We start from the raw sequence: 12,181 nt of genomic DNA on the forward strand, positions 1-12,181 counted from the left end.
TGTTCGTAAATATTCAAGTGAATTGGTGATGAAATACTAAAAAGAGTACTCCGTACTGCCCAAGTGCCTTTATATGGACCTATGGAGTATGCGGGTTATAATTTTAGGCCAAAAATATTTCGTGTTGTATAACTTGTATTCCGCGTGTTTTGGGCCTTATTAAGGGTAAAGGTGTCAATTTGGGTTTTTTGTGTCGGGTTTGGTAAGATCAGATCTAATTTTAAACTAAAGTCAAGTTAAATTATTGTTTTTATGTAAGTCGAATATGAATCAGGTTTTTCTCGGATCGGGTCGGTTAGATTAGATTTTAACACCTCTACTTACTGTCGTTATGAGTGTTTGGTACACAGGTACACGGTTTTTAAATACACCAGCTTAAAGACCCAACTGGTTTCGGCTTAATCGTAATCAATTCAAAATAACACATCACAAATAAATAAATTACACATGAGTGCATGTAGAGATAGGTGCATGTAGAGATGTAGAGATAGGTGCATCCAAATGATTTATTTTTTTTTCTCATTTTAAAATTATATAATGAGTAAAAAGCATCCGTTAAAATATAGTAAAAAAACATTAAATGAACAAAAATTACCTTTGGTCATATTATAACCTTTATAGAATAATGTTCGCTGTAGCTGTTACTGATGATTTGTTTTGGCACTCAAAATATCATATTTATAAGAATCTAAGTTCAGAACGATATCAGTCAACCCCACTTATGAGGTTAAGGATTTGATTCGTCGAGCTCTAAATAATAGCTTCACAAAATGGTCAAAATCAAGGTGAGAGATGTTTGTTCATAATACAAGTGAAATAGGGACAATTACTTTTTTTTTTTTTTTTTTTTTTTTTTTTTTAAACCAAATAGGCAAATAAGGACAATTTGGTAGTACGGAGTATCTATTCTAGAGCATCATCAACAATGAGAAAAATATTATTTCCTCATTTACTCTCTATCCACTTTCTCTCTTTTTTAACTTAAGAACATTTTAGTGATCATTATTTTATCTAGGGATGTCAATGGGGCGGGGCGCATGTTGGTCTTCCCATCTCCATCCTCATCCCCATCCCCTCGACGGGTCCAATATTCATCCCCGTCCCCGCCCATGCGGGTACAACTCCAAAACCATCTCCGCCCCACCCCCCACTTGGATATCCATTCCCACCTAATCCCCACCAAAGACCCGCCTAAACCCCACCCAAGATCAACCTAATCTTCGTCTTTAAAATACATAATCCTACATAATTAATGCGGATTATAAAAGAAATAAAACATTCTTAATATTACACACCTTTTTTGTTTATAATATAAGTGTCGTACAAATATTATAATTAATATTACATTTCACGTAATTATTTTATAAAATAGTATAAAAGTATGTAATTAAAGATATATAGATATGGGGATGAGGCGGGTACGAAGTGGGGCGGGTACAACTTAAAATCCACCCCCGCCCCATCACCCATGGCGGGTATGGTTTTTATCCCCATCCCTGCCCCACCACCTGCCAAACCGAGACTCATCCCCGCTCCGCTGACATCCCTAATTTTATCCCACTAATGATAAAAATAAATAAATAAATTATTCTCCATTCTCTCTCTAGTTTTTGCTAATATCCACTATATTTCTCTCTACTATATCATTTTTTTTTAACTTACCTTGTGGGCCTCACATGGTTACTATTTATCGTAAAAATTGCTCATGAGCAAATTTGTTTTTGCTCATTGGTGTAAGGTTTTTTTTTTTTTTTTTTTTTTTTTTTTTTTTTTTTGTAATTTCAAAAATAAATAAAAAAAAATTATTCAGCATTCTCTCTCTACTTTTTTTTTTGTTTTTTTTTGTTTTTGAAAAAAAGTCTTAAAAGGACACTAAATTTCATTAATGTAAGCCATACGGCATCTACAATTGATAATGAAAACGAATTTAACAAAATCAAACAAGATACTTTTTGCTAATATTTTCTCTCTACTATATCATTTTTTTACTTACCTTGTGGGCCCCACATGGTTACTATTCATCTTAAAAATTGCTCATCCTATGGGCATTATTCATTTTACTCATGAACAAATTTGTTTTTGCTCATTGGTGTAAGTCCTTTTATTTTTCTTTTCTTTTTTTTTTTTTTTTTTTGTAATTTCACCCAATTTTTTGCTCATAATCATTTTTTTTCAACTAATTAAAATTAAAAATTTTACCAATTAAAATTTACTATTTTTATTTCAACTAATTTGTACAAAATTATTTTTATTCTCAAGGGTTGTGAAAGGGTTAGAGATAACGTTGAGGGAAGCGAAAACCCTAAGATCGTACAGTTAGGCGAAAATTATATTAATGCATCCACCGCAATTTTCCAATTACGCGAACACAAATTTAGTACGAAAAATGAAGAATTCTGAAATTACAAAAGTATTAGGGTAAGGATTTGAGTTTGAAGTTGGGATTAAGGTTTTTAATTGCGAAAAATTAATATGCAATTTTATTATTCACAGTTAAAATTGGTCAAATACATTACCTTGATTGTTAGAGATGACATTGAGAGAGACCTCGCCCCAATTGTGAGTTTCAAATGTTTTTGTTTTCGCGGGAATTGTTAGAGACTACATAGTGAGTACAAGACTACATAGTGAGTACAAGACTACAAGCTTTAATTTTTTAATTTTTCATTCATTTGACAACTACATACAAGCTTTAATTTATTAATTTTTCATTCATTTGACAACTACATCATACAAGCTTTTTTTTTTTTTTTTGTAGCAAATGAGGGGATAGGCCACGAGAAACTTACGAGCTTTAATTACGGAGTACTATGTACTTCCTGAGTTCTATTAATATTGCTACAATGAACTTTTTGCACTATTCATCACTCTTGTTTGACCATATAATATGAGTTATACGTTAAGCAAAATATAGTCAAGTGGGATCTTATTGGATTCATCTCATAAAATACTTTCACAATATCAACTTTTTATAATTTTTACTTTTACACAATTATAGATATTTAGCATATAAAAAGTGTTTTGGGATGCATAATTTCTTCCTTGTTGCAATATTAACAGAACGGAGGAAGTATTATTTTTGGTGCACACGAGGGGCTAAACCCTGAGAAAGCAAAATAAAACTCACAAGCTATTTTTATTTTATTTTTTTTACAAAAACTCACAACCTTTAAATATTGATTAACTGAGTATATCAAACTAGAAATAAAGCATGATTTCACTAGATATAACTGGAACCATATATAATCCTACTGGTTACACTGTAGCTAGTGCTTACAGGTGGCTTCAGACTAACCATACTAATATTGCTTAGAGCAAGTTTAGCCTCAAGTCTTAAGACTTGTGATGACATCATCAAAAATCTCAAGCAAGTTTCAAGTTGAGTCTTGAAATTCCAAGAATCTACTTAAGACTTGAGATTGGGACCCACTTCACTTTTATTTTTATTATTCTTTTATTTTTATTTTTTTTTACACTTTTCTACATATAATATGTCAAATATTTAAGTCTTTGGGCTAAAATGATAAATTTAGGTAAGTCTTAGTGAGTCTTAACATGAATTTGATGACAATCATTTTCAATGGGGACCACAAAAAATGATGTCACATTTAAGTCTTAAGACTTGGGGCTAAACTTGCTCTTAGTGCAATTGGATATGGAACAGATATAATATCCCTAAAGCTTCGATTTGTTTTTTTTACACAAAATAGGAGATATATATTACGGGGGCTGAGCCCTAAACCACCATCAAGGGAAAACGTAAAGCAAAATGCTTCCCTTGAGAGTTATAGTCACCATAGTAACAGAATTTACATTAGAAACTAAGTTTATAATACAAAACCAGAAGAACAAACCAAGCAGAAAGATACTAAGGGAGTGGGGCTGCATTCAAAGCATTCTGATCTTCCATGTAAGCTGTCATTGCACTTGTTGGACAACCATAATGAGGAGTATGGCCTAAAGCCATATCCATGGCATATTTTGCTAAGTAGTGAGCCAAGGCATTAAGCTCCCTAGGGATGGAATTGAAAATGATAACCATGTTGATGTTATTTAGTAACCTAGCCACATCAATGATTACTGCAGCCAATTCATGATGCATAGCATCTCCCTCCTGATTCAGCAAATTCCTAATAGCTTGAGCATCTGACTCCACTTCCAGGCATTGAAGAGGCATAGCTCGAGCGTAATTCAGTCCCTCTCTCAGTGCATAGAGTTCCGCACCCAAGGCATTTGGAGCATTATACTTGCTAGAATAGCCAAAGTACCATTCTCCTTTATCATTTCTGAAAACACCACCACCACCACCACCATCTTGGGAAACCCAAGCTCCATCAGTATTGAGCTTTATCCAACCTTTCCTAGGAGGTTTCCAACATGGAGGCTTGACAATAAAAGGCCCTGCACCATCAGAAGAATGACCTCTGCACCCTTTAGTTCCCTGCAAAACAAAGGTGTTGATTGATAATCTATAATGAATCTGTTAAAAACAGAATTACAGTTATAGACCTCATTGTTAAAAATAAATCCATTTCTTAACTTCCAGATGCGCCACAAACCCATAATAAAGATTGATTTCCAATTAGGAGTTTGAATGAAATTATGATTCAACCAACTAATCCAACCTGCATTCATGAAAGTAGACAAATTGAAGCACTAGTACATAATTAACCTTAAGTAACACCTAAAAAGTGGTACATAAAGTGGTAAAAGTGTTATTATAGACAATAGGTAACCCTTTAGTGGGTGATACATCCGCCCATGTTACCTAAGGTCTTATGTAACATTTTGGGTAGTGTATAATAACACTTTTAAATGTGTTACTATAAACCCACTTATGTAACAATTTTTAATACTATTAGTATCATTTTTAAGGTGTTACTTTTTATTTCTTATGTAATACTTACTCATTTTTAGTAACACTTTTCAATAATAAAGTAACACTTTATCCGACATTATGTATCACTTTTGTGAATTAATGTAACACTTTGTTGATTATTAGGGTAACATTTTTTAAATCATCTTTGACGTATAGTATCACTATATTCAACATTATCTATCAATTTTTGCAAACAAATGTAACACTTTATTAATTGTAAGGTAACATTTTTTTTTTTTTTTTTTTGTGCCACATATTATTATTATTATCAAAACCAACTTAGGGCACCCGTTTTGAACCAGTGCCTTTTTGGGGTTGCCCATGACAGAGGTTAAGGACACCAATTCAAGGGTCTTTAAGGGCACTAGTTTTCTCCTTAATTCGGTGCCCTTTATGCCTAAAAAAATAATAATCAATAAAAAATTCATTATATATAAACTAAGGTATTTTTATTAATAAATGCTTGTGGTGTTACAATTTCATCAAACAAAAAATATTAAATTTTTTTTACAATGCTTAAGGCTAGGTAGAAGTAAAGCGCAACATAAGTAGCAGCAATGCTGAACTAGGCCATGATCATTCACAATCTCCTCAACTCCTTCCTTCGATGCTTCCCTTTTTGCAAGTACTGGCGGTTGGGATTGGAGTCACATCCTTGATCATTACAAAGTTCGTCAAATAAAATGGAAATTAAGTTAGAAGACTAGTTAAAGGGTGAAAAAGTATCACTACAATCTTAGTCAAAGTTCAGAATGACAGCAGCAATTAAGAATAAAAAAATTTCACCTTTATAACTTCAAATGTTTTGTTAGTAGGTTGGACAAAGAGTAATAGATATAGGGTTGTTATGTCCTGCCAAAAAAAAGGAAATTAAGTTTGAAGACCAATTAATTAAAGGGTGAAAAAGTATCAAACATAACACCTTTACCAAGTCATTTACCCGAATTATGAACAAATTTTATTGCTGATATAATACAGATATAAGAGACAAGTTGAATTCGAATATACTCTAGCAAGATTATAATTTTTGAATTGATCAATGGATATATAACCCAAAAACTAATCCAAAAGGAAGAGACTCCAGTTCAAGAACCACGTGACAAGCATTGATCGAGATCATACTTCAAGCCACTCTTTTGCGAGCACCTGCTGTTGGAGTGCTTAAATGCCATTAATGAAGAGCTTAGATAATCATTCAAGAAAGAATGTCAGAGATAGAGGTGAGTGGAGTAAGAATAATCAAGAGAATATACTAGTGTATATTCCAAGAAGAATATCTCAATAGTGGGAGGCTTCTCTAAGCATTGCCACCAGTTTAAAAACAATTGAAACCAAGCCAGACTAGGAAAGCCCATAAAACTTCAGAGTTCAGAAACCCATATGTTAACTTGAAATAATAAATTCTAGACCTAGACCCTGAACCAAGCCCGGTTAGACACAACATTGATCCAGCAGCCAACATACACCTCACAACCAACATTCAACAACCATTTATCCTAAATCAGTTTCTGTATAGAATCAATACAAGCTTACCCATGCAACAATTAAATTACATAAATCATGGCTTCAAAAAAAATTATAAAATCTACAAAATCTGAAATTTAACAATTGAATTTGACTTAACAGGCTTCTCATCTAATGGCAAAGAATATTTCTATGTTCAACAGTAGCAGGCAGGACATTTTAGATTCTAATTTAACAAATCTGTTGCTAGTGCTTTCTTAGAACATTTATGCACAAGCATATGCAAATTTGATGACCAATATAACACACTCTATAGAATACATAAGTTCTTCATAATCCATTAAATAATGCATAAATGAAATACAAAGTAGTACTAAACATAAGGTATCTTGCACAGATACATCATTGCCAAATTTACCATTGACAATATCAATAAAGCGTTAAATTCTAAACTATAATCTCAAAATAATTACTACAATACACTTTGAACAAAAATTGAGCTCTTAAATAAGTGTAAAATGACTTTACCTTGTAAATAAAAGTAAGCAAATTTAGAAATAGGAGAAGCAATACAAAAGCATCTTAATGATTGGTTCTTCATTAGAAGAATAATTATCCATTAATAGGACACGAAAAGCAGCAAGCTGCTTCTTCAGTTTGTCTCATAAAACAAGCAAATGATACAAATCCTTCTTATTCTCATCTAGTCATCTTTCCCCAAAAACAGTAGTCATAATGTCATACATATATAATCCGCCTTTTAACATTTTCGAAACCAAATTCAATCAATATTTCACAGCATCGTCACATCATTTTGTAATAGTATTATGATAATATAAAGAATGCATCACTCAAGTTCCAAATATTTAACATTCTTAAACAATTTCATCTACAACACTCAAAATTCTATAAATTAAAAAAAAAAAAAAAACAGTTTCAAGCTCGATTGAGCTACACAATGTAAGAATTCAGAGCACAAACAACATTTAATAATGAAAATATGCACACACATTACAATTCGGGTTAATTTCGAAAATGTGAATCACAGAACAATAAATCAAATACTCCAAAAATTATCAAATTTCAAACGCAATATAATTAGAACAGGAGAGGAAATCTAACCGGCAACACCAGCTCCATAATGGAAATTGAAGAGTGAGAATGAAATTTAGGGATCTGTTGAGCGAAAAATTGAAAAGAGAGGGAGGGATTTCCGGCAGCAGCAACTCCATTATACGAAGACGGCGTTTTCTACGGCTCGCCGTCTCTTCTTCACCGCCGAATTGATCCCGTTAGCTGTATAATCGGTCATTTTGCGATTTGATGGATCGATTGAGTCGGACACTAGGGTTTGGATTTGGTCGTTCAATTCTTGTTAAGAAGTTAGAGTTTGGTGAGGAGTAAGAATCTAAAGATTGGGGTAAAATTTCAGAGAGACTTTTGAGCCTCTCCATTGATTAAGGAGATGGAAAGTGTGAATAGCATAAATGGATGGAGAAAAGAGGGAAAAGTGAAAGATAGAAGGAAGAGAGACAGAAAGATAGAGAGCTTGGAGAAAAAGTGAAAGCAGAGTTAGGCAAGGGTCTATGTAAAGTGCTTTTTGTATAACTGCTTTTCATACTCAAAGTGATACATGAAAGTGTTACTCTATGTAAAGTGTTACTTTGAAGTGTTACATATTACATATGTGTTACACATACAAGTGCTACCTACTATCTAAGTGTTACAAAAGTGTTACTTAAATATCTATTTATATCTTGACTTATAAAGTGTTACCACAAGGTGTTACATTAGGCCAACTTTGCAGTAGTGAAGGAAGGAGGAGGTTTTAGCTTCTGAAGAATCATTTTCCAGAGAATGCTGGCAGGAATATAGTCTCTAAAAAGGTGAATAAAAGTTTCAGGACTCGACTGACATCTAAGACAGATAGGATCAAAGCCTGGAAATTTGGAGGCTAACAAGGAGGCAGAAGGAAGGATAGAGTGTAGACAATTCCACATGAACATTTTGTATTTGAAGGGAACTTTGAGTTTCCAAAAAGACTTCCAGTTAAACTCAAAGGGTAAAGAAAAGGGGCTTGGGTTTTTAGAAAGAAAATAAGCTGTTTTGATAGTGAAAGCACCTGAAACATGATGCACCCATCTTATTCCATCAGGTGAGGATTTGGGATCAGTGATAGAGAAGGGAGTGGATAGAATAGAAGTACAAATATGATCAGGAATGAGATGTCTGATAGCAGATTGTTGCCATTTTCCATCCCTGATAATATTAGAAACTCTCCTATGACATTTAGATTGAGGAATGTGAGGAATAACTTTGTAAAGAGGTTCAGATCCCACCCAATGATGATACCATAAGGAAGTGTCTTCCCCATTACCTATTCTAGAAATTATCCCTTTGAATAAGAGATCCCTCCCCTTTAAAATGTCCCTCCACATAGGAGATTGGGTAGAATTAGCAGAACAGTCTTGAAGATTAGTTCTTCTTGCATATTTATCTTTCAAGATTTGCACCCATAACTTATCAGGTTTGGTTAAGAAAAGCCACCCTAATTTTTCCATGAAAGAAAGGTTCCAATCCTTTAAAGATCTTAATCCTAACCCTCCCATAGAGATTGGAATGGTTACATTTCCCCATTTAGTTCTAGGAGTGTACCTAAGAGACTCAGTTCTATTCCAAAGGAACCTCTTACACTGCCTTTCTATTTCAGATAAAATGGAAGCAGGCAAGAGACTATGCTGCATTGCATGAACAGGATATGAACTTAACACAGATTTAATTAAAGTGCATCTTCCTGCCATATTTAACAATTTTGCTTGCCAGTCTTTTATCTTATCTAAGGTCTTATCAAGTAACTCCCAGTAGTCCCCCTTCTTTAATCTGTTATGACTAATATGAATACCTAAATATTTCCCAAAAGAAATACTAGGCTTGAAATGACAGAGGGTGGCTAACTGATGTCTAATATTAAAATCCATTTTTCTTGGAAAAATAATACTAGACTTGAGATCATTAACTTTTAAGCCAGAAAAGACTCCAAACTCCTCTAAAATGTTCAACATGTTGGATAAATTTTGGACATTGGCAGTCCCAAAGAGAAAGACATCATCAGCATAGAATAAGTGTGAAAGAGAATGGTTTTTTGAAATCTTAAGAGGTTTCCAAGTCCCACCCTTAACATTATCCTCAATCAAAAGAGAAAGTCTCTCCATACACAAAACAAATAGATAAGAAGAGAGTGGATCCCCCTGTCTTATACCCCTAGAAGGCTTAAAACTCTCTGTAATCTCTCCATTCCAAAGAACAGAAATCTGAGGGGAAGAGATACAATGCATAATCAACTGGATGATAGGGGTTGGAAAATCAAAACAAGAAAGGGTATCAGAAATGAAAGACCATTCTAAACAATCATAGGCTTTAGCTAAATCCAATTTTAAGGCCATAAGATTGTTCCCTTTTTTACATTTATGAAAGAGGTGAGCAACCTCCTTGATAAGGATAATATTATCCCCCATACACCTATCCTTAATAAAACTAGACTGGAATGGGCTGATAACTCTGTGAAGAATACCCCTAAGCCCTGAAGAAATGATTTTAGTCACAAGCTTATAAATGGTATTGCACAGCCCAATAGGCCTAAAATCAGTCATTGAAGTAGGCTGATCTTTCTTTGGAATAAGAGAGATGTAGGAATGTTGACATTATCAGGGATAGAAGAAGTACTAAAGATGGTTTCTATAAACTCATGAATGGGGACACCCAATTCATTCCAAAAATGCTGATAAAAAAGAGGCTGAATACCATCAGGACCAAGGCTCTTGATTAGATCCATTCTAAATAAATTTGATTTTACTTCTTCCAAATCAGGCAAGGCAGAAAGCATAGATTGTTCAGCTGAGTTGAGAGACACAATATGGGGGGTATGTAAGGATGAAAAAGGAGGAGGAGAAGAGCTAGAAAACAAAGCAATGAAATGAGATCTTGCTAAGGTCTTTAGAAGGAAAACATCATCTATTAGAACACCATCAGAATTCTTCAAAGCAACTATCTTCCCTCTACTTTTCTTGACCTTAGCTAGGATATGAAAGTATTTAGTATTATAGTCTCCAAACTTCCTCCAATTAATACCTGCCTTTTGAGCCCAAATTACTCTTTCCATCTTGTAAATAGAATTCAATTCAGAGATAAAAGAATACTCTAGATTAACAAGGAAAGTAGAGTGTCTCTTAGATAAGGAAATTTGGATACCATTAAGCCTAGCTAGGATTCTTGATTTCTTCCTATTTAAATTGCCAAAAATATTGGAATTCCAATCAGAAACATTAGAAAGAAAATTAGCCTTGCCCACCAAAAAAGGAATAGAATGAGAATGTTGTTTCCAATGAGAAACAAAAAAATCCTTAAAAGAGGGATGCTGCAACCACACCTCCTTACACCTAAAGGGGAAAGGTCCCTTAGATGATTCATTACATAAACTAATCAGAAGAGGATTGTGATCAGAATATGTTTTAACTAAGTTTGTAACTTTTACTTGAGAAACACTTCCACAAAAGCAGCATTAGCAATGGCTCGATCAAGCCTTTGTTTGATTAAACGCCTGCCAAACCTTGCATTATCCCAAGTATAAGGGTTACCAACAGCACCCAAATCCATTAATCCAGCAGCATTAGTGAAATCACTAAAATATCTACACTGAGAAGATCGAAAAGGTCTACCTCCTTGCTTATCCCCTTGAGATACAACCTCATTCATATCCCCAACTACTAACCAAGGGGTAGTAGAAGGAGGAAGATTGGACTGCATGTCATTCCAGAAAGTGTGTCGTTCTCTTGGAACGCTAGGAGCATGCATCCCAGTTATCAGAATCTCTGGATGATGGTTTTGAAACTTGAACAACGAATGGAACTTATGATCATCATCAGTATAATAAACCAGATCCACAGAAGACTTCCAAAAAACACAAATTCCTCCTTTGGTTCCTTTAGAAGGAATGACTCTATGATCATGAAACCCTAACTGCCTCTTAAGGTTAGAGGCTTTCCCCTGATCACACTTAGTTTCAAGCAAAGCTAAAATATCAGGCTTATGAGTCCTAACCAAATCCCAAGCATGTGATAAAAAATCATCATTATTCACCCCCCTAACATTCCAAATAATAAACTTCATTTTAAAATCAGGAAGAGGTTTTTGTGGGGATAAACGAGGGATATCACCTGGAAGATGGTTTGGGGGAAGGAAGAAGGCCTCCCAATCCTTCCAACGATTCCATAGCCCCAGACCGTGGATGTCCTCCACTTTGATGGGTGAGATGTAGCTTCTCAGCACTGGGACTAATGATGGATCCTCCATGCATAACACTTGAGCTTGAATTCCCAGAACTTCCTTTTGAGATTGATAAATCGCCATATGGCGACCCGGAAGAGACATGTTTTGTCCTTCTGTGACGCACTGCAAGGGAAGAATTGGTAGATTTTCGTGCATGCGACGAAACTGTAAGAGTCTCTCGTGAGATGGCCAATGGAGAGATAGGCTCATCCGAGCATGAGGAGGCATTTCTTCCTCTCGTCTCCTCAGGGCATCCAAGGCTACCATGGCAGATGTCATCTGCAGAGAGGTTGTCGTTGGAATGCAAATTGTTGTGCAAATTGGTCTCGGAACTAGAGGAAATAGTGTCAAAGTTGGTTGCTGAGGTGGCTGGGCCCTGTAAGTCCAATTCTAGACCAGAGATGGTCCTTGGAAGTGATACGTTAGAGATTGGGGGGGGTGAGGTTTGGAATGGTGGTTGGTTCAAGTTGATTGGTGGTGGTGATGGTGGATTGGAGTTGGGTGGAGGGGTGA

At 34.8% G+C, this 12,181-nt stretch overlaps 1 protein-coding gene and 1 long non-coding RNA gene across 2 annotated transcripts; both read right to left on the reverse strand.

Moving 5' to 3' along the window:
* Positions 1 to 5,330: 5,330 nt before the first annotated feature.
* LOC145638220 (uncharacterized) lies at positions 5,331 to 7,918 on the reverse strand. Its single transcript, XR_014114633.1, has 3 exons — positions 7,466 to 7,918; positions 5,666 to 5,731; positions 5,331 to 5,533 (listed from the first exon to the last, which is right to left on the reverse strand). It is a non-coding gene; the product is annotated as an uncharacterized LOC145638220 (long non-coding RNA).
* A 2,071-nt stretch (positions 7,919 to 9,989) lies between these two features.
* LOC145640575 (uncharacterized) lies at positions 9,990 to 11,770 on the reverse strand. Its single transcript, XM_081691827.1, has 2 exons — positions 10,875 to 11,770; positions 9,990 to 10,779 (listed from the first exon to the last, which is right to left on the reverse strand). Exons 1-2 carry the CDS (start codon positions 11,768 to 11,770, stop codon positions 9,990 to 9,992), a joined length of 1,686 nt encoding a protein of 561 aa, XP_081547953.1.
* Positions 11,771 to 12,181: the final 411 nt, after the last annotated feature.

This window comes from Chenopodium album, chromosome 7 (assembly GCF_948465745.1).
Source record: "Chenopodium album chromosome 7, dcCheAlbu1.1, whole genome shotgun sequence".
NCBI classification, from domain to species: Eukaryota; Viridiplantae; Streptophyta; class Magnoliopsida; order Caryophyllales; family Amaranthaceae; genus Chenopodium; species Chenopodium album.